At 43.0% G+C, this 24,048-nt stretch overlaps 1 protein-coding gene across 5 annotated transcripts in view; it reads left to right on the top strand.

Moving 5' to 3' along the window:
• LOC138760682 (rho guanine nucleotide exchange factor TIAM2) overlaps positions 1-24,048 on the top strand; it is a 314,168-nt gene that overhangs the window by 227,333 nt on the left and 62,787 nt on the right. For 2 of the 5 annotated variants that reach the window (XM_069931610.1, XM_069931609.1), the window contains 3 exons: positions 6,875-6,967; positions 7,839-8,075; positions 11,185-11,285. In XM_069931610.1, coding sequence (XP_069787711.1) covers positions 6,875-6,967; positions 7,839-8,075; positions 11,185-11,285 — 431 coding nt within the window. The other 3 variants (XM_069931611.1, XM_069931612.1, XM_069931613.1) reach the window with 3 other exon arrangements.

Genomic DNA, 24,048 nt, shown 5'->3' on the forward strand with positions numbered 1-24,048 from the left:
TCTTTCATCAAAACTGAAAGCTTTGATTTCCACAGCAAGGCTGGGAGAAGATAAAGGGCAACCATGGTGTCTGGAAATGATGACGCTGTAGCGGGCCAAGCGTGCGCACAGCGCGGCAATGCGGACTGTCGCTGGCACAGTTTTGCGGGCGTGCGGAACCATAATGCAAACGTCTGCCTACTCACCAGGACCGTACGCAAGAGATACCGAGTGCCGAGGAATGGCACGTTGAGCTGTTGAGTCTCCTGCCAAAAGGCGCGGGACACTTACAAGGCTAAATTTAAACCTGCTGGTCCAATGGATCAGCAGCGATCTCATAGAGACGTCCCACCTTGTCTCGTGGAGCCCGGGACATGAAGTATATAAAAGAAGCCTGTGAACCCTGAATAAATCAGTCTTCAGTTGACTAGTCTGGTGTGAGTTTTTTTTTGTTTATTTCAGTAGCTCTACCGTAGTGGCCACTGCAATTGGTGACCCCAACTGCAAGATTCAGCCGAGGCCTGAGTCTACAGTCAAAATGGACACAACTACAGGAGAAGCAGCAGCAGCTGCCACCACGGTGGCAGTTAATGCAGTTGGTCTTCACTTGCCTCCTTTCTGGACCCGTCAACCTCGGGTTTGGCTTATTCAGGCTGAAACCCAGTTTCATCTTCAGGACATAATGGCGGAGGACACAAGGATCTGGCATGTTGTAGGTGCATTGGATGCCGCTACCGCAAATTTATTGCCAATCCCCAGCACACCGGTTCCGCCATTTTCTCCTGGATACACTGGAAATGATAAGGCATGAGCACGGCATGCGGCTTTTGAATATGGAAGGCCTAGATGAAAGGAATCCATTGGTCCTAATGAATGCAATGCTTGCATTGGCGGATGGTCATTCTCATTGCCTGCTCTTTGAAACCCTATTCCTATCATAGCCCCCAGCTCATGTTGCCATACCCATCGCTGGCATGGATTTCCACCATTCCCATGACATAGCACGGGAGGCTGACAGGCTCTATCGTACTCCTACACAAGAGTCTGCTCAAATACAGCCTGTTTTGGCAGCAGATACATCTCCGGTGTCCTACGAGCCTCCTGTATCTACAGTTTAATCAAAGAAGGAGGAACGTACTGACGTACATCGGGATTAGTGTTTTTATCTCTGCCGTTGGGGAAAAATTGCCCATAAATGTGACCAGCCTTGCACCTATTACAGGAAAAAGGCGAGAAACATAAAGAGCCGGCTGCCAGGAGTGGCGTCGGCAGCTGGTGCAAATACTGGCCTATTGTATCTTGATGACAATGTGGGTAAGCGCAAGTTTCTTGTGGACACAGGTGCTGAGGTCAGTCTACTCTCGTCTACCTATTTTGAAAGAACGCATAAACAACAACACCTGGCGCTTCAAGTGGCAAATGAAACAACCATTCCAAGCTTTGGCACGAGACGGATCTCAATTGGAATAGGAGGGACCACATTCCATTGAAATTGCGTGTTAGCTTCTGTTTGCTCAGCCAATTTTGGGTGCAGACTTTTTACAATCCCATGACTTACTGATGGACGTGAAATGGAAGAAATTGGTTCATGCCACCACTTTTCCGACATACCCGTTGGTATGCAGCAAAGGGAGTGTTTCCCAGCTCGGAGTACATACACTGCATAAGACTGCCTAAGCTGCCCTGCTCAACGAATTTCCCTGTATTCTCACTCCTAATTTCAATGCCTCAAAAACAGCCCATGGTGTGTCTCATTACATAGACACTTCAGGCCCACCGATTCATGCCAGAGCTCGTCGTCTTCCACCTGATAAACTGCTGCAGGAAAAGGCGGAGTTTACGGCAATGGAGGAGTTGGGTATCATTCGATGCACCAACAGTCCTTGGGCATCTCCATTACTGTGGTACCCAAGAAAACAGGTGGATGGAGACCCTGAGGCAATTACAGTAGGCTTAACGATGTAACAACACCCAACAGGTACCCAATTCCTCATATTCAGGATTTCGCTGCATATCTACACCATTACCACATTTTTTCCAAGGTTGATCTGGTCAAAGGATATCATCAGATACCTATCCATAAGGATGATATCCCTAAAACAGCAATTATTACCCCTTTGGGGCTTTTTGAATTCCTCAGAATGCCGTTTGGATTGAAAAATGCTGCTCAAACCTTCCAGCGGCTGATGGACGCTTTAGGCAGGGATTTGGAGTCTGCATACACTTACTTGGATGATATCCTCGTAGCCAGTCAAACTGAGCAAGATCACCACCTGCATTTGCGCCGCCTTTTCCAACAGCTAGAGGAATTCGGTCTTAGCATCAACCCTGGCAAATGTCAGTTTGGAAGATCCACCATCGACTTCCTAGGACACAAGATCACGGCCGACGGTGTATTTCCCTTATCCAGCAAGGTAGATGCAGTACGTGTTTTTTCCAAACCTACCACGGTTAAGGGACTGCAGAAATTTTTGGGCCTGATATACTTTTATTACCAGTTTATTCCCGCAGCTGCTGACATTCTTTGACCACTGTTTCAGATCCTCTCCACCAAGCGCAGGGACGTTACCTAGAGATCAAAGACAGAGGTTGTGTTTACGACCGCTAAAGAGGCATTGGCCAAAGCAGCAATGCTCGCCCATCCCAACCCTGAGGCTGCCTTGGTACCAAGCACTGACACCTTGAGAACGGCCAAGGGTGCGGTTCTCGAGCAGTATACATTTGATCGGGAACTGTTGGCATTGTACCTAGCCACACGGCACTTCCGATATATTTTGGAAGGTCGTTATTTCACTGTGTTTATGGATCATAAGCCACTCATTTTTGCCTTCAGCAAAATAACAGATCCACGGTCGGCAAGACAGCAGCGTCACTTATCGTACGTTTCAGAATTCATGACGGACGTGCGCCGTGTTTCAAGGAAAGACAATCTTGTCGCAGATATGCTGTCCACACTGACTGTGTATCATATTCAGGGTGGAATTTGATATTCTTGAATTGGCCAGTGCACAGGCCATAGACCCCGATATTCAGACATATAGTACAACCATTACTAACCTGGGCATACAATGGGTGGCACCACAACAGGGCGGCCGAACCCTTCTTTGTGACGTGTCTTTGGGCAACCCTAGACCGTTGATTCCGGCATCATGGAGGCGACGCCTTTTCAACCAGATACACTGCTTGTCTCATCCATCCATCGGAATGTTGGTCAAGCTCATGTCAAATAAATACATATGGCATGGACTAAGAAAAGACGGCGCTCAATGTGCTCCTTCTGCCAGACGGCCAAAATTCAGCGGTCCATCAAGGCACCTCTTCGGCCTCCAGTAGTACACAGGAGGTTTGAACACGTGCATGTGGACCTGGTCGGGTCATTGCCAGTATCTCAACACATGAGATACATTTTAACAGTGGTGGACCGTTCCACGTGCTGGTCAGAGGCCATCCCGTTGCCATCCAGTGACACTGAACCATGTGCTAGGGCATTCATCATCAATTGGATTTGGTGTCCCAACGCACATAACTTCAGACCGCGGAGCACAATTCACCTCTGCATTATGGTCTGCCTTTGCATGCTTTTGTGGCTCACATCTGGACCACACTACGGCATACCATCCACAGTCCAACGGCCTTGTGGAACGTTGCCTCTGGCAACTAAAGTCCACGCTTAGGGCCCGTCTCACCGGTCCCAATTGGGTCGATGAGTTGCCATGGGTTCTACTGGGAGTTCGTACGGCCCCAAAGGAAGCTTTGTCTGCATCATCGGCAGAGATGGTTTATGGCCCAGTCCTTACAGTTCTGAGGGACATTCATTTCACAACCAATTCTGACCTGGATGTCCTTCAGCAACTTCGACACGGAATCACTAGCCCGAAACCTGTTCCTACCAGCTGGCATGGAACCCCTAAACAACATGTGCCCCCATAGCTCCTTGACGCTGATTTTGTTTTTGTACGCAGACAGGTCCCAGGAGGGCCGTTACAATAACCATATGAGGGCCCTCCCACATGATTAAGAGGGATGGAGTTGTGTTTACTTTGAACATTGGGGGACATTTGCAGCTGTATAGTGTAGACAGACTCAAGCCTGCCCATATGGATCCCACTGCACCCATTCAATGCCCCCAGGCCAGACGGCGTGGGCGTCCTCCTAAGGCATGTGCAACTGGTGTTTTAATTTCCCGTGACAATTCTTGGGGGGGGGGGGGGGAGGGTGATGTAGCGGCCGTGTAGCGGGCCGAGTGGGCGCACAGTGCGGCAATACGAACTGTTGCCGGCGTGGGTGTGCGGAACCATAATGCGAACGAGTGCCGAGGAACGGCACGTTGAGCTGTTGAGTCTCCCACCAAAAGGCGCAGGACACTTACAAGGCTAAATTTTAACCTGCCGGTCCCGTGGATCAGCAGCGATCTCATTGTCTCGTGGAGCCCGGGACATGAAGTATATAAAAGAAGCCTGTAAACCTTGAATAAATCAGTCTTCAGTTAACTAGTCTGGTGTGTGTTTTTTTTTTGTATTATTTCAGTAGCTCTTCTGTAGTAGCCACTCCAACACCATCTTTCTATTTCCTCCATTTTTTAGTTTGTTTTGAGAAAATAGACAAAACCTATTGCATTATTTCACTTGCCACTGGAAACAAAAGAAACCCAAAATTCTGCTGATTTTGTTTATCAATAAAGAGATGAGGAGAACCCCAATCCTTTTCTGTCCTGGATGGAAGGAAATCATTTTAAGAAGAGTTGCTGTTCTCATGTCAGCAAATATTCCATCTTGTGGCTAGTTTGCATCGCCTCCAAATTATTATTATGTCATATTATCAGAGAATTGCCAAGCATAAACATAAGAATATTTATTTACAGCTAATGGGATGAAGAAAGCATCATATTAATCACATTAAAGCAACTTTTGAGGAAAGAGCAATTTACTCAGAAATTAACTGTTTAAAGAGTAAAGTAACAAAAGCAGTATGTCTGGTGAAAATGGAGAAGTCAGATTGAATGCGCAGCTTACAGCTTGCAAGGTTAAATTTCACTGCAGTGGAAAAGTAAATGTTTGACCTTGGTTCCTATCAGTAATAGTAGCTACCAATGGGGAATAAAACAGGAGTATTTTAGGATTCTCAAAATGTTTGGACTTCTCATTGATTGATGTTAGATGTGAGCAATGAACATTGAATAATGATGTGAAAGATGTTTTTATAATGAATTGGGCATGTGGTGAGACTTCCCAAATAACAAAGAGGACTTTGTTTCCAAATTTAGCCTCAGTCGAATGTATGTAATACATAAAAGTGCAGCGCATGCAAATTCAATTTTAATAATAGAACAGCAGGAGAGAGAAACATTGATTTATGATGGTCTACATATTTACTGATGTTCACCATCACCATTGTGTGGACATTTTTGAATTAGGATTGACACATTAAATAAGTGAGGTGTCAAAGAAAATATAAATATAATGCTTTGCTCATTACCGAAACATAACCACTAAACTCTAAATATAACACTGAAGTTCATTCAGGAAAAAGACAGTAAAATCTTGTGCTCATTTTCAAAAAGCTTACAGTTTGCACTTGGATCTCATGATAAATATTTCCTCATTTCCCTTCGCCAGGAAGCTGGACACATTTTCTCACTGTTCCCCTTCATAAAAAATTGTATCTGATTGATTTAAGTTCATATGCTCTTAGTTATTCATTCATAAAATGCTATTGTTCCTGCCAATGCAGTACTAGCATTTATTGTCCTGACCATGTTCGTGGGTGTGGAATCACATATAGAACAGAGTGGGCAGGATTGGTAAATTTTTATCCCTGAAAGGCATTCGTGAGTCGGATGGTTTTTGTTTAAACCAACAGTCTAGGAGTTTCATGATTGCTGTCACTTAATTGTTTTATTTTTCCAAATATCACATTACTTCCAGTTAATTCCCAGCTGCCATAGTAGGATTCAAGCATTTGTTTCTTGATCACTGGCTCAGACCTCTGGCAACCAGTCCAGCAGTCTAAGCAAAACTGCATTGTGTGTGAAACATGAAAATCTGCAGATACTGTAATTGTGGTAAAAAACTGAAATGCTGGAGGAACTCAGCTGATCTTTTCAGCGTCTATAGGAGACAAAGCTATATTGTCAATGTTTCAGGCCTGAGCCCTTCTTCAAGAAATATGTAGGATACTATGTGACTATGAGTGCCCATTTTTAATAAGAATAAAATCTAGGAGGGATGCTGTGGTAGAATTTGTAATGGTTCTCTAAAAGAGCTGTTTGAAATGACAGTTCAGTACCGGCAAGAGTCTGACCTGCATTGCGTGTTCCCTAGCGCTTGGTCTTAATATTTGGGCTGGATAATGGGAACAGGCTTGTGTCTAGTTCCAGTATTGGATGCGCCTTAGATTGGGTTTGAGATTAGTCAGGGAAATAGGGATGAGAAAGTGGTAGGGGGAGCCGAGTCCTTACCAATCAATTTCAGTCATTTAAAACAATGTGGCCATCCGACATGATTGATGGAAGAGCATTATCAGTACACGTGGTGTTTCTTGCAAAATTATACTTATTAGATCCACCTATAAATGACTTAGAGAAGCTGTTTGCTTTTTTTCCCAAATGTTTTGATGGAATTGGGTTTCAAGTGTACTTGCTAAATTTATACTTGATGTATGAGCAGAGGAGGTCCTGATGTGTAGTCTTTGTACTCCTGGTTGCTCATAGTTTCAGAGGCTTGTTCTGTACATGGTTCATCACCAAAAATGCTATTTATTTTACATAAGGTACATTCCTGCAATTTTGACAGTTCAGGTTTTGTTCTTGTATTTACCGCTATGCCTAATGTCCGAAATTATAGAGGAACAAAGATTTGCTAGTGTGAAAAGTTTCTTTTGCTCCTTTGTTTAAAAGGGTTTGCTGTGACTGGACAGATTGATGGAAAGCAGCAGCATAATTCTTTGTTCGTAAGTGACGTGCTTCCTGGTGGACTCGCTGATAGACAAGGTATTATTGTCTCTTTATACATGATAAATGTCATTAGTATGATAATATGACCGCCTTGACTTGGCTTTTAAACTTCAGAGATTCCATTATGGTGGAAGAGACAAGAATGACCCACTGGGATAAGGCCCCAAAATGCTTATGATACTTTAAAACACCAATAATCCAGCTCACTCTGGATTTTGATGAAGCCAGACTTAACAGATTTTCCAATCCATTGAATGCTGTCGTTGTTAATTATCCAACTCAATTTTGTTTCAACACCTTTGTATGTTCTTTTTTGGGGTGAAGCTAGTGAGTTTAAAGGAAGCGGGGAGTAGAACCTGAGAATATCAGCTCAATAGGACAAGAGCAAAGGATCCCAGTTACAGCCACAACTCCCCTACCCCTCCATGTTACTGTGCCTTGTGTTCTAGCTCCAGCTTCACACGCAACCTTTGACTGCATTTTGAATCATCTGATAGCAGAGGGTTAGAGCTTTACGGTGGCTTGTACCACGTTCTTACCACCTTAATAACCTTTTCCTGATTTCGTATTGTGAGGTCTCCAAGGTCTGCAGGAAGCTAAGGCTTGAAAGTGAAAATGACCCTGAGTGCTCATTGTAGGAACAAAATTTTACATCACTACTTCAAGAAACTTTAAAAAAAAATTCTAATAAAATTATCATAATTTGATTAATGCCTCAATTTGTATGGCATAAATATCACATTGTTAATGGTTTTATTCATTTGAATAAGAGAAGATGACTTAGAAAGGAGTTGAAAAGTCTGAAGTAAAACCTGATGGTAAATTGATTAGCACCCTGATCACAAGTCCAAATCGACTTATTTGGGCATCTTCCTGACCATTCATTTTCTGTTCTTCCTTCTCCTAGGTGCAAGAGTTGGGGATGAGATTTTAATAATAAACGGAGAAGCGGTTGCTTATCTACACCATAGATGTATTGAATCCTTATTTGCAGAAAATAACCTAATGCTTACTGTCAGGAGGCTTTCTTCTGACTGGAATCAAACTGCAACAGAATGTAATGGGGTAACAGCTCCACCTCCTCCTGACCAATCAAAACTGTTGGAGGAGTTTGTTGACAACCATCTCCTTCCTGTCCCCACTGGTGAGTTTCTCAGCTTTTGAACTGCAAAGTAAAAATTGCAAGCTGAGTCACACTTTAAAAGAGCAATTATGTGCTTTTAAAGAATCAATGATACCTTGTGCTCTTTCTTGAAGAAGCATCAATATGGTGAGTACTTCAGGCCCATCCTACTTTTGAGTTGCAAGTCTGTAACATTTGTATGTACAAAAAATTCACAATTATTAATAATCTCTGGTGTTCTATTTCCTTTGCAATATGTTTGTGGAGAAAATAGTATTTTTTTTATTGAGAAAATGTTGCATGAGTTATCTTGGTTCAGCAAAACAGCACCAATGATCGTGACTGAGGTTTGAATCTGGCGCAGTGTGTAAGGAGTTTATACATTCTTCCCATGTCTATGTGGGTTTTCTCTGGGTGTTCCAGTTTTCTCTCATCCTTCAAAACCTACCAGCGGGTGCAGGTCAATTGGGTGTAATTGGACAGCACAGGAACATGGACTGAAGCTGCCTGTCACTGTGCTGATTAGCTAAGTTTAAAAATTTAAATAAAAACATTAAAACAGGCATTGAATTTGGAATGTCCATTATGATACTAGTGAACAAATAAACTGGTTCCCTTCATATGCATAATCTGTAGACATTTTGAGTGCAGTTATTTCTTCTTTTCAAATGTTGTACGGGAGTTTAATTTGATCATATTCCCTTGTTAAATGTGTGTTGGGAAATCTGCACGTGGATGCTGAGAGTACTATTAAGGTACAGAGTATGTGCTTTCCAACTCTCTAGGGAAGTAACCACTTTCAAATTGATATTGAAAGAGATGGTTGAGACACTGTTTATGTAATTGAAAAATAGCATAGAGAAATTGGATGAGCTTGAAGTTACCAGGACCAGATGCAGCACATCCTTTGATTTTAAGGGAAGGATGAGAAGAAATTCTGGAGTCAACAATCATCTTCCAAAATCATTTGTATGTAAGAGTGGTGATGGAGGATTGGAGAGTAGCAAATGCTACTCCATTGTTGAATAAAGTGAGGTTAAGCCCAGAAACTACTGGCCTCTTGAGTCTTGGAATTACACATGTACATTATTCTGGAGCAATGGGAAATGTAGAGTGTAAAAGCAAGAAACTTGATTTGAATATTTCTAAAACATTGCATTGCATCCTCAGCTGGAATATCATGCATTTCAGGAAGAATATTAAGGCATTAGAGATACTCCAGAAAAGATTTATGAGAATGTTTTCTGGGATGAGGGACAAGAATTACAAGGATAAAATAGGGATGGAGTTAAACAGGAAAGTCTGTAGACTCTGGGATCTGTTTTCTTTAGGGAAGACCCATCTATTGAAATCTTCAGTTCCCACATGGCCCATTTGTCATTTCAGTACCACAGAAGTGAAAGGAAGCAAAGCCCTGAAGGACTGCCAAAGAAGATGGATAAAACATTGAGGGAGGGGTTGGACCGAGTGGTTTGCGGCAGGTTTGAGGAATAGTGGTCACAAGTATAAAAGGGGGAAGAGAATTCAGAGTGGCACGGGGAACAACATTTTTTACACTGTGTGTTTGGAGTCTGGAATGCATTGTGTGCAGGTGGAGGTCAATTCCATTGTACCCTTCAATAATGGTGCAGAGTTTGCCTGTTTCGGAGAATGGGCCCGTGAATAGAACAAGACGGATGCACCTACCAGAGAGCAGGAGTGGGCATTTCATGACTACAAACTACTCTTGCCAATGATCTTCAGTGCTACTCATCCTGGACGTTTGGCAGTGTCAGACATTAGAAATGGCTGCTTGTGTACTGGGCCAATACAATACGCAAGACTTAAACATTAGAATATCAAACACGAATTGAGAGAAGGACATTTTAATTGTTTTGTTTTGCACACTGATGCACACTGTTGAATTCAGTCCACTCATTATAATAATCTTAGTTGGGGTATATTTTTCTATTTAATGGACATGATTGGTTTATTACGAAGACAACAATTGTTGGTCCTGTCAGCCAATATCTATTTGCATGCACACATGTAAAAAGCAATGTTCCCATTGTCTATCAGACATTTCCGTTATCTGCATTTACTTTGCCTGTGCGTGTGCACACACAAATGTGAGTTCTTGAATGCTCCTCATTTGTGCTGTAAGTTTCCAAGATTCAACCATTTTAGGAATTTTTTTGTCTACTTGGCATCTTCACTGTAACGTCTTCCAAACAGGCACCATTTGGATCCTGCATTACTGCAAAATGGCATGATGTGCATGTCTAGTTTTAATCATTCCAAGATTGGAAGTCCTGTCTCGCATTAGATCCTGAATTCTGATATTCTTTTTCTAAAATATTCTGCTTCTGTCAGTGCTGCTCAAACCCTTTTTAACCAAGCTTATATCTGTCAACAATTTCTGCAGCTACAAAGTTGATGTTGGCCCAAAAGGTAGTTTATCAAGAATGTTAATTTGGCCACAAAATTGCTGTTTTTGTTTCTGGTAAAACAACTGACATGGTGCATATGCTTCTTTGAGCTTGTGTTTAAACAATATGAGCATTCTGTGAGTGAGATGAATTATACTGCCATTTTTATCAGTACCTAGAGATCATCCGAGGTACAATTGCTAATCTTCTTAAATCCCTTGGAATTTTATTGCATCTTGAAAGATGTAAATAAATCTCTATTTAGATTACAAGATCCAGCCAAGCAGCATGCTTCCTCCGCATGCACTTTTGCCTACACATAACCAAACAAGACTGCCCGGCATTTGTATAGAGCGGAGTACAGGTGTAATGCCATGAACACTCTCAGCTGCATGGTTCAGTCATGTATAACACCCCTTTTTAATTTTTCTCAGCCTATTTTGAATAGAGAGACTGTTATGCATGAAACATCTGAGTGAAAAATTGAAAGTTCTCATGCTATGTCGTAATTTTCTTTGAAAGCTTGCACAAAATTTATGAAATATTCTCCTTGACGTGAAATATTTTACTACTTGGTCTTCAAGTATTATTTAGCTTTACATCTTTGTTGCTTGTGTAATTTTTTTGAGGATATCTATTTAATCTAATTGATTTAATATTAATAGTTCAAATTGAGAGGGGAGATTTTACATGGAAAATGTTTGACTTTGTTTCAATTTCAGATTTTACTTGTGTACCAGAGGTACCAGCTATTACAAGAAGCATCACGACAAACTGTATAGCTTCACAGTACCAGGCTCAAAATACAGAAGTACTTCTAAAGGTAAGTGATGAAATTTTGCAAGTGCATTACCTCCCACCAACCAAGCCAAATTTAAGAGGAAGTTTTGAACCTATGCTCCTGTGAACTAAGATTGATATGAAAGCTTAAGTTGCCTTGTTTTCTTAATAGGCTGTGTGGCATAATTAAATCCAGTGAGGTTATTAAAACGGCTGCTTCAATTCATGAATAGCATGAAAGGACAGCTAACATCATTTTCTTTACTCCTTTTTCATGGATAGCAGAGAGTACAATCTTTGTTTTGTTCTGAAAATGTTTCTGAATCCAAGCGGTTCTGATTTCTTTTGTTCACTGCGTTTATGTTTGTGAGCTCTTCGTAGATTTTGATTACCAGAGTTCAATAGTATGCATGTTCTGTGCCCTCCAGATTATTTGAATCTTGGCCAATGTTAATTTGTGTTATACCAGGTAATAATGATGGCAGTCTGGAGCAGGAATTCCAGTTGTTCATTTTACTAACACTAGTTCTCTAGATTTATTTGATTTAATTGTATTCCTGTATCATATCGTGCCTACTAACAGACCAATCTAATCCCATCACTTAATTCATGATCTATAAAAATGCAGATGTGGATTATAATTGTTGGAAGAATCATTTAGCAGAACAAAGTCTTCAATTCAACAAATACAATTTATCAGTCATTTCAGTTTTGTAAATCATGTTTTCAGTGTGTTTTTTTTTACTCCCCTTGTTAATGTTGTTTCTTTCATCTCCTATTTGCAATTTTCCAAGATATTTTCAGTATTCACAGTTCTTTAGCTTGTGGGAACTGCAGGCATTTACAATGGGCTTCAGCATGCTCCCAATTTATGGAGGGTCCTGGTGCCTATCTGTCATTTTTTTTTGTTGAGGCAAATGTAACTTGGAACCCTCCCTCCAAAAATATTCATATGCCTGTGCACTGCAGATTGACCTCGGTCAATGTTGAAACATTTCTCATTTCTCCTCTAGGCGGTGCCAGAGATGGGGATGAGGAGCATCTTGGGAGATAATCCCCAGGTGATTAGGAACAACACAGGAGCCAGAGGATCTATGAGTGTTTGGCAATGGAAGAGACAGAAATTGTGTGGGTGTAGGAGACTGACCTTTTAGAATTAGGGGTAGCATTATAGTTAGAGATCTTTTGGGTGTAAAGGCAGCCATGGAAACTGATCCTGCAAACTGAACTGCAAAGTTCCCCACAAGATTACTCCTTGAGAGTTTTGGAGGTCAAGGATTGAGGTTCGGTTGAAGAGCCAGAAGCTGGACTGTGGGAGGGAAAGTGTGATGGAAGCAGGCTGTAGAAAAGACCCAGGGTAAGTGTCTGTTGGGGTAGATGGAAGAAGGAGGAGGTCTGCTAATTTGTAACCACACAAGAAATTCTAATGAAACCTAATTTGATGAATTTCAGCTGTGTGCCAGTTTCTGACCATAATGCTAAAGCAATGAATGTAATTAGAGTTGTTTGACAAAAAATTAGGTAAGTAAGTAAAAAAAATAGTGATTTTAGGTACCCGGAATGCACTGCAAGGCTTTGTGCATGTTCAGTGCATGTAATGTAAAAGTTTTAATAACAGCAAGTTATAGTACTTCTTTAATTGCTTCTATAATAAAGTAAAACTCAGTGTGTTACATCCTAATGCAAATTAAATATGACAAAAGGGAACTTGTTTGATTGAGGTTTTATGTCTACAACTCATTTTCTATTATGAACTGATGAATCTAAGGAGGAAGTTCTTGTGTTGCAATTGTAATGTTATTTGTTAATTGAGAGCTGTATTTTGTAACCAATTAATTAGAATAGGCATCAGATGGCATTTTGGATTCAGCTAGATTGTGTTTTTTTTAATGTTTGATATGGAACTTTGAAGAGTAACACAGGTGAGCTGTTAATTCATGTTTTGCAAAATATTAATTAACTAAAAAGCAATTAATGTGTCTCCAAATTTAATTTCGGTCCCAAATTAGCATTTGCTGATTCATGGATTGACTGATCACTGTGTTTGAGGGATATTTGGCTTGTAACCTTGCGTGGTGTAAGAGTAGATTGTTAATTGGGTTCAGATGTCTTCTGCATAAACAAAAACGTATTGCCAGGCTTAGATATTACTTTAAACTTGTTTTTATAATGTGCTCACACTAATTTCATGTACTTCCTGTGTTGTCTATGTGATATACTGAATGCTATTATAGCAGAACAGGTTGTGGTAATGCTAATTTATACAGAAGTAAAATGTTTATGATCAAAGAGGTAGTTACTAAATTTTGCAGCAAGATGGATAAAAGATCTACTGTATCAAAACAGAAATAAACAACGTTAAATGAGGTGAATATATTTCAAATATGCATGCATTCTGTGAGAAAGTGACTTTCACTGTCTCAGTAAAATGAAGGCAGTCATTTTTGCAACTGGTGTCTGTTTATTGGTAACTCCTGTTATTATTTTTATAGTAACCTGTGATGGTTGTACCCATGTAGATGTTTTAATTATTATTTTGATGGAACAATCAGAGTTTATATTGAACTTGAAAATTCCTTATCATTTTTCACGAGTTTCTGCAGATTTTAATAATTTTTTTAATGTTCTTCAATGCGTAGTCTGCCTTTGGTCATTTTCCCTCCAACTTGGAGGCACTACCATGTTTATTATCATGTATATTATTGAGTACTGGCTCTATTTTAATGTTGTGAAGTTATAATGGATGCCTTTTTTGTTCATGGCATGGAGACTATAGCTGAGCTGTGGATAAAACTAATAAAGTAAAATATCCAACCACTAATTGGGAGAATTTGCAGGGAAAAACGGTTCAGGCTATATAAGGGGTAAACACACGCAGTGCTGGAGAGACTCAGCAAGTCATACAGTCTCCTTTATGAAGCAAAGGCAGAGATAAATAATTGACGTTTCAGGCTTGAGCCCTTCGTCAAAGTATGAGAAAATGCTGGTGTGCATCAGAATTAGTGAGTGGGAAGGGAAGGGGTGGTAGGGCAGGAGATGATAGATGGAGAAGGGAGGGAGGAGACGGCAGCCCTGGGAGGGGAGGTGGGTGGAAAGGCAGGGCTGTGTAGGTGAAAGAAATGGAAAGGCAGGAAATGGGGGAGGGGAAAGAAAAGGTAAGCAGGTTTAATAGAAAGCAGTGAAGTCAATGTTCATGCCATGTGGCTGGAAGGTGCCCAGACAGAAAATAAGGTGTTGTTCCTCCAATCTGCAGGTGGTCAGGGTGGGACAGTACATAAGGCCATGGAGAGATGTGAGCACGGGAGTGTGACCCAGAATTGAATTGGTTGGTCACTTGGAGATTGCTGTAGTTGGGGACGGAGAGGAGGTGCTGAGCGAAGTGATCTCCCAGTTGCTGACCAGTCTCTCCGATGTAGAGAATGCCACAAAGTGTGCACCAGATCCTCTGGATGTACAAGTGAAGTGTTGCTCCACGTGCAAGGCCTGTTTGGGGTCCTGGATCATGGTGAGGGAGGAGATGTGGGCGCAAGTGTTGCATCTCCTGTGGTCACGGGAAGGTGCCAGAGATGTGATGGGTGGGGAGGGATGAGTGCACGAGGGAATCACGGAGGGAGCGGTCCCTGCGGAAGGCCGAGAGAGGAAGAGCAGGAAAGCTGTCTGGTGGTGGGATCCTGTAGTAAGTGCCTGAAATTCCACCGGATGATATGTTGGATACGGAGGCTGGTGGGTGAGGATGAGGGGGATTTTATGTTGGTTGTGTCTGGGGGCAGAGAGGGCCAGGGCAGATGAGCGGGAAATAGAGGAGCTGGAGGCGAGGGCTGAGTTGGTGATGGTGGAGGGGAAGCCAGGTCTGTGGAAGAAGGCAGACATTTCAGAAGCTCTGGACTGGAAGACCTCATCTTGGGAACAGATGCAGCGGAAGCTGAAAAATTGAGAGAAGGGAATGGGACATGGTGTGAGGAAGTGTAATCCAGGTAGTTGTGAGAGTTGGAGGGTTTATAGTATATGTCAGTTGAAAGCAGAGAGATCCAGGAAGGTGGGAGTGTTATCAGAGCTGTGAGTAAATCTGTCTTAATAAAGGACTTTGGGTTGATATGTTGTCCATTCTTTTTCTCCCATTGATGCTGCTTGACCTTGAGCCCCTTTCTCACTGCCGACCCACCTAGGGAATGGGAAAAATTGCAGGGCGAGCTGAACCTGGCAGTGCTTCCCACTGCACCATTATTAGCAGGTAATTTCTGCTACTCAGATTTTAAAGGGGAGGGTGTCCCGCCTCCAGCGATGGCGTCTCAAGTAGTAACGTATTGTGTACGGTTCTCTGACAGCCCAGCTGACTGCAGTGACATTTCACAGCTGTCAAATCTTTAGTTATGATCTTCATAAACACAAAATCAAAATCAGATTAATTTGTCAAATGTTTATTGTTGAAATGTTAACAACATCTGTACATTTTTAAAAAAATACTTTTTGTCATTTTCCAATGGAAAGTTTTCTAAATACTAATCAGAAAAATAAACATATATTAATGCAAATGCCTTTTGCCGCCTCACTCAGAATGGCCAGTGAGTGAGCGGTCAGCGTTGCCCAACAGCCAAGCGGGGGCAGAAGGCTGGACATTAGGGACAGGCGGGCTCCAGCGTGAGAGGCCACAGCTCTGGCCCTTTGTGGTGACACTCGGGTCCATCAGGGCAGACCAGCCTGCCACTTCCTGCAAGCAGGACATCACTGCCGCCATACTGCCTTTGCTTGTGCACAGTTTCAGGGTACTGCCAGTCTGGTTTCCACCTCCCTAGCTGAAAGCTGGTCCAAGTTCAGCATGGGAGCAGACAGCAGCCCTCACACTAAGCTTCACCACTCAAAACAAGCTGCTTTAACTTGCTTCCAAAGAAGACCATGCAACACCACAAGCCAACCACACTCCATGTGCCCAAAGAGACCCAGAGAATAGCCTACAAATCCATGACAAGCACATGAAAGGTCCAGGGGCAACATTAAATGTCCTGTGTGCATGTATTAGCCCTGTTCTATCCGGCGTTGGGGGGGGCGGGTGTCCATGTTCACGGACTGACCCCCAGACCCCAGGATAATAACCCAGTGACACAAACATGGCTGTGACACAAAAAAACACAACCTTTTCAGCAGGCAGTGGTCCCGAACCATGGAAACGAGTGTCAATGACCTATGAACAATGACCTCAGGCCAGCTACTCAGGTAAGGTGAAGTTGGTGGGGCAATGCCACGCTGTGACCCTGTGGGCACCCAAATATCCACAACTGGAAGCCACTGCTTTCGTTGTGGAGACTTTTCGGGGGAAATGATCAGGGTTTGCCTCTGTCCAGTCCTCTCTCTCTCCCCCTTTGCCCTCCCAAACACATGGGTTCCACGCTGTCCAGTCCCCCTCTCCTCTCTAACACACAGGCTCAGCAGGTCACCTCGCTGTCCAGTTTTGTCTTAGCCCCCACCACTAACACACGGGGACTGGACAGGGTCCAATCAACTTTGGTCACTCAGTTCCACAGTATTGAGCGGAGTATTCCCCATTTGTAAGCTTGAAGAGCAATATCTGAAGCTATATTAACTCTGATGGGATTGCAGCGCTCTGGAGGGCTCAAAACTCCAGCGATTGATCTGTACATTAAAAAGAGAAAAGTGTTCTATCACGCATTGGCAAAAACATTGTCTTAAAAATTTGGTAGCAATAAGGATATATAAGGTTATAGAAGTGGGGCTGTCAGAGCGTGCCCGGCTGCACTATGAAATTTACCAGCCAGACTGACTCAAGTATACAGGCACTAACATCACTAATCATACCTGATAGGACTGGTTGTCGTTTCACACCTGCCAGAAGGCAATTGGTGAGTTAACTTGCCTGGGCTCAGATCAGAGTTGAGAGCCTGGTTGAAAATGACTCACCCTGCCCGGTTATTTATTTTCACACAGCATGATTCCTGCAATTTGACCCTCCAGTTTGGAGGGTTAACTTGCATGTACTCAGTGGTGCGAAAAGGCCTTTAGAGTTCCTCCAGCAGATTGTGTTTAACTTCAGATTCTGCAGTTTCTCGTGTGTCTCCTGTTAAACAGTTAGTATACTTATTGAATTCATGTTTAAATATCCTGTCGGATCATGTTTGTTGAGTACATTGCAGTTCATTGCTCCAACAAAGGGATATATAGTGGAACCCCATTTTTTTTTTACGTGCCCCAATTCAGATATAACACTATGAGTCAGTGGACTCTTTAACGACCACATTCCATTCTTTGAGATAGGACGTTAAATGAGCCCATTTTAAAAGATGCAGTACCAGGGATGGCCGCCCTGTGGTGCAGCGGAGGTTTAGAAGTGGTGCGTCTAAATGATTAAGGTAAGTACAGTAATGCTTATCTTGGTGGGGAATTCATTCAGTGTGCTGCCGAGAACTGGGGGGTGGGGGTGGGAGAGGGTGTACTGCTGTGAATGGAGGTGGAGAGGTGTGCTGCCATGATTGATTTGTGTATATTCTGTACACAGTGAAATCCCAATTTAGCACAACCCTGTTTTTTCACAATGCAATTTTATTTTGAACCAAAACCATCACGTTATAACAAGGTTTCACTATGGGTTTGTTTTGTGGGGATTAGATTGGATGTGCAAAGACCACAGAAAGTGGAATGGTTTCAAGCATTTGATGCACTGTTTGTTGTAGACTTCGTAGTTTTCACTATTGTGAAGACTGTAGGCCATATTGGAAGCTCTTCATCTTTATGGTACAATTCATGCGCTTTGCTATGCTTAGATGGAGTCCTAAATCTTTTCTCTCCCCGACATTGAGTCCAATTATAACTATTTTCTTAAATACAGCTTTCTTCAGCTGTATTTCTTCATAAATATTCCTTCATATTGGAATGTAACCTTTCAGTCTCTTCTTCCACTTGGTCATATTCTTTTATGGTGGGTGCAATTGAGGTGATCTCAACTGGCCTTAGCAATATGATAAACTAAACCCCATGTTTTTGTATGGGGAAAAGGAAATGCTTTCTTGCATCGTGAAGTGTTTTGCAATTACTTCCTGTAACCATGATGGTTTTGTCAACAGTGCCAATGGTGTGGTCAGAAAGCGCAACATTCATCTGATGTGACATCGGAAGACAGTGCATTCAAAGTCTCTGTTAGCAAAGTGACAACTAGAAAGCAAATGTATCCAAATGAGTCCAGTGAAGATGCTGGCAAGATGATTTCAGTGCACAAGAGCTCTGACAACATTGAGACCTACTGCCAACTTGATAACCAATGGCAAAAAAAAATGGCTTGCAGGCGCTCCAACGTCTTTCCATTCTCCCAGGTATAAATCTGGAGCATAACTAGGCAGGATGAGTACAGTATAAACAGCTGGAGGAGCTCAACATAAACTAGGGCAATAGCACCCCATTGCACATGCTGTTCCATCACTGTTGCCCAATGGCTACAGTATGAATCATTCAGTTAAATTACCTTGGCTCCCCTGGCTGCATTTTCCAAATTTATGACCCAATAGCCATGATGGACAAGGGCCTCAGATGCGTAGAACACCACCATGGATGCTGGCAGCACTTTAACAAAGATAATTCTGGAAGTACATGAATGCTTTTAATTTCATCCTTGGCCTTATTTTGTGAAGAGTAATTTTCTAATAACTTGGACTCGTCCAAGCTCCTTTTCATTGTTAGACTTAGGATTAGTTTGGGCCAGACTTGTGTTTTGGTTCTTAGTACACAATTCAACTGGACTCCAAGAAGGATTAGGGTTAGTAAATTTAAGTAAATCTTAATAAATTTAGTAAATCTTTAGCAAATTTAAATAAGAGTCTACCCTTACATCCACATCAACACAGAGAAAGAATGTGAAGGAATGGAACGGCCTTCAATTTTGTTCTGTGTTCGTGTGAAGCATGCATCACTGATCCTCATCTCAAGTTATCATTTGCCCCTGTTCTTGATTATATCTGTGTGGTTACATGATTAAAACCAGCAAGTCAAATTTTGCAGTATTTTGCTATGTGGTTGACAGTAAAGAAGAGAACTTTAGGTTTGTGGAATGTATAAGTCATTTGGGAGAAGAGTGGCAAATTGAATTTAATCCAGAGAAACGTGACACAAGATAATTGAGGTGGAGCAAACAAAGAATGTACTTTTTCAGTTCCTTGATGAAGATACCATACAAAAAATAGTGGAAGAAATAAATTATATTAATTCATTTTTTAGCTAGTGTAGCGGGCCGAGCAGCTGTTTAGAGCCGCAGGTCCTGATGCTGCTCACTCACCTGGGCAAGAAAGCGTATGCACGGGGTGCTGTGAGCCGAGTAGTGGCACATTGGACCGTTGTGCCTCCTTCTAGAGGGTGTGAGCCTCCCATCATGTGGCAGGCACGTGGTGACGTTACCCCTGGTCACGTGGGGCCCAGACCAAGAAGGATACAAAAAGAGGAAGCAAACTCGAATAAACAGTCTTTTGCTGACTGAAACTTTGTATGTGTATTCATTTAGTAGCTCTACTGGAGCAATAAGTGACCCCGACTGCAAGATTTAGCTGAAGCGTGAATCTACAGTCTCCATGGATACAATGGCAGCAGCAGCTGCTGCAGTTAATTTGGTGGGAGTTCACTTGCCTCCTTTTTGGACCAACCAACCTTGGGTATGGCTTAATCAGGCTGAAACCCAGTTTCGTCTTTGTGGCATAACAGCTGAGGCACGTTGTCAGGGCATTGGATGCTGCTACAGCAGCTAAAGTGAGTGAATTTATTGCACTCCCCATGGCAGACAACCAATATACCAAATTCCACCAGTTTCTCCTGGATACGCTGGAATTAACTAGGTACAAGTGGGGCATGCGGCTTTTGAATATGGAGGGGCTAGGCGATAGGGATCCGTCTGATCTGATTAATGAGGTGCTCGCATTAGCAGACGGTCATTCTAATTGCTTACTTTTCGAGATTCTATTCCTTTCAAAACTCCCGGGTCACGTCTACATACCAATAGCAAACATGGGTTTCTGCCGTCCCCATGACATGGCCTGAGAGGCTGACAAGACTCTACCGTATGCCAACACAAGAGTCTGCCCACATACAGCCCGTATTCTTGGCGGATATATCTCCCATGCCCTGTGCGCAGCTCATGTCTGTGGTTCAAACGAAAAGGGAGGAAAGTACCGATGGGCACCGAGAATGGTGTTTTTTTTAACACCATCTCCGATGGGGAAAAATTCCCGTAGATGCGTTCCCCCATGTAGCTACCACAACAAAAAGGCGGGAAACGACAGCCAGCTGCCAGTAGTGGCCTTGGCAGCTGACACCAGTACTGGCCTCCTGTATCTTCCAGATGACGCTTGTAAACACAAGTTTCTCATAGACATGGGCACTGAGCTCAGCTTGCTCCCACCAACATACATAAGTGACAGGACTTTACTGTTCAACAGGACTTGCATTCCCAGCTTTGGCTCACGATGCATCACGATTAAGATAGGGGAGGCAACGTTCCATTTGGATTGTATTTTAGCTTCTGTCGCGCAGCCCGTTTTGGGAGCAGATTTTCTTATGATCCCATGACCTGCTGGTCAACGTTAAGCAGAGGAAGTTGGTGAATGTCACCACTTTCCAAACATACCCATTGATAAGCAGCAAAGGATGAATTTCCCAGCTCGGGGTGCACACCTGCACAAAGACACCTATGCTGCCCTGCTCAATGAATTTCCTGGCGTGCTCTCTCTTAATTTCATTTTCTCCACAATGGCCCATGGTGTGTCCCATTACATCGACACCTCAGTCCCACCGATTTACGCCAGGGCTCGTCGTCTCCCACCAGATAAGCTGCAGCAGGCCAAGGCAGAATTTCTTGCCATGGAGAAATTAGGTATCATTTGGCATTCCAACAGTCCTTGGGCATCACCATTACACATGGTACCCAAGAACACCAGTGGATGTAAACCCTACGGCAACTACCGCAGGCTCAAATATATAACTACGTCTGACAGATACCCCATTCCTCACATACAAGATTTCGCTGCCCATCTGCACAATTGCCATGTTTTTTTCATAGTCGATCTCATCAAGGGATATCATCAAATCACAGTCCATGTGGATGACATTCCCAAGACACCAAATATTACTCCTTTCAGGCTTTTTGAATTGTTTAGGATGCCATTTGGGTTGAAGAACGCTGCTCAAACATTTCAGCAGGGATTTAGAATTCGCTTTCGTATACTTAGATGACATCCTCATCGCCAGTCACCACCTGTACTTATACCGCCTGTTACAACAGCTGGATGAATTTGGACTTACCATCAACCCTAACAAATACCAGTTTGGCAGGTCGACCATCGATTTCCTGGGGCACCAGATAACGGCTGAAGGTGACTTTCCCTTATCCACCAAAGTGGATGCCTTTCTGAGACCCAAAGGACTGCAGAAGTTCTTGGGCATGTTGAATCACCGCTTCATTCCAACAGCCATTGACATTCTTCAACCACTATTTCAGCTCCTCACCACAAAGCACAAGGAAGTTACTTGGACCACAGAGACAAAGTTTGCATTCACAACCATCAAAGATGCTCTGGTCAATGCAGCAATACTCGCGCATCCTAATCCCACTGCCGCCCTGGCACTCACCACTGATGCCTCAGATACGGCGGTGGGCGTAGTTCTTGAACAGTCCATCAATGACCATTGGCAACCCCTGGCTTACTTTAGCCGCTATCTATGGCCATTTGAAATACAGCACATTTGATCGAGAGCTGTTGGGGTTGTACCTGGCCACACACTTCTGATACATTTTGGAGGGCAGCCATTTCACTGCTTTCATAGACCATAAGCCACTCACTTTTGCCTTTAGCAAAGTATTGGACCTGTGGTTGGCCAGGCAGCAACGCCACTTGTCATACATTTCCAAATTCACAACAGATGTGCGTCATGTCTCAGGGAAAAACAATCTGGTCGCTGACGTGCTATTCAGGCCAACAGTACATCATATCCAGGGTGGTGTCGATATCTCTAACTTGAACAGTGCACAAGCCGTGGATCCCGATGTTCAGGCATACAGTACTGCCATTACCAACCTGGACATACAACAGGTGGCACCACAACTAGATGAGCCAACTCTGCTTTGTGGCACGTCTTTGGGCTACCCCAGGCCAGTAGTTCCAGCGTCTTGGAGATGACGTCTTTTTGACGAAGTTCACAATTTGTCTCAACCCTCCATCAGAGCAACTGTCAAGCACATGACAACTTAGTACATATGGCATGGACTTAAGAAAGATGTTGCGCAGTGGGCCCAGACATGTACCCCCTGCCAAACCCAAAATTAAGTGGCACACCAAGGCATGTCTCCAACCTTTTCTGGTGGTACGTGTAAGGTAAAACATCATGAGATGGGAATGTGTAGGGAGTTACCCTGTACAGGGCAGTAACAAGAAGGGGAGGTGTCCTTGTACTCCTGTTAGGTAAAACATCATGAGATGGGAATGTACAGGGCTGTAACAAGATGTGAATGCATCCTTGTACTTACAAGATAAGAGAGACATTGATGGATTGAGAGGCAGGAAGCTAGCAGGGAAAGGATAGCAACAGTTTTAGTCATTGGACAAGTAATGATATGATGATGTTCTAAGCACATATCCAAGGGTATAAAAAATCACCATTTTGCTGATAACGGCAGAATGCATTCTCCGACTAACATGTTTAGTCGCAAGTGTTACAATCCGGTAATAAAGAACAAAGAACCCTGATTTCGACTCAGCCTGGTGTTTGTCTCACTCATTCATGAACAAAGCAGACCTAACATACGCCAGCATTTGGAACATGTGCATATAGACCTGTTCAGACCATTGCCAGTATCTCAGAAAATAAGATGCATCCTGACGGTCATAGACTGATTCACATGCTGGCCAGAGGCCAGTTCTGATCACTGGATTACCAGAATGATGTGATTACACTGGAGAGGGTGCAAAGGGGATTAGAGAGGATGTTTACAGCATGAGAAAACTGTAGTCATGAGGGAAGACTGAATAAGATAGGATGGTTTCCTTTGGTTTAAGGAGGCTGAGGGGAGAGTTGAGGTTTAAAGTAAAAAACAATGGGGGGAAAAGGAAGGATTTATTTTACTTAGCAGAGGGATCTCAAATCAGGGATATAGGTTTAAAGTTATTGGTAGAGGGTTGAGAGAGGATAAAATGATCTCCACAAAAAGATAGTTAATTTGAGATTTAAAAAGTGGAAAGGATAGTGGTGGTAAAGGTATTTGTTTATTCATTTGAAGAGCACAGACCTGCGGGATGATAAATCTTGTACTGGAAGGTGAATCATGTGGGATAGCTCCAAGTGGATTGGAATAGGCATGATTAGTGAAATGGCCAGCATAAAACATAGAACATTATAGTACAAGGCCTTTGGCCCACGACATTGTGCCTGTGTGGGTCCCTCAGAAGCTGACCCCCTTGCTGGTCCACTGCCATGGTCATCATCCTGTAGGGTAGTCTCCTCAACAGGGGGGGGGGGTTTCTCCCCATTTCTGGTGCCCTCTGCCAATCCACTGCTCCCTGGAGTCTGCAGCCACTCATGGCAGACTCGGGCACGGGCACCGCCATCTTGGGTACAGACCCATGGTTTCCAGATTTTATTTTAAAGCACCATCCTCTAATAGACTATTTAATGCCTGTACGACATTAGGACCAGGTGGTTGAACCCTTCAGAGCAGCGCTGTGACTCCACTCTCTGCTCTCCCTGGTCCAAAACAGTGGCAGCGCTGCTATTACAGCAATTACAATAACTAGATCAGTCTCCCTGGAGTCTGCCACAAGGAAATG

The sequence above is a fragment of the Narcine bancroftii genome, chromosome 4 (assembly GCF_036971445.1).
Source record: "Narcine bancroftii isolate sNarBan1 chromosome 4, sNarBan1.hap1, whole genome shotgun sequence".
NCBI lineage: Eukaryota > Metazoa > Chordata > Chondrichthyes > Torpediniformes > Narcinidae > Narcine > Narcine bancroftii.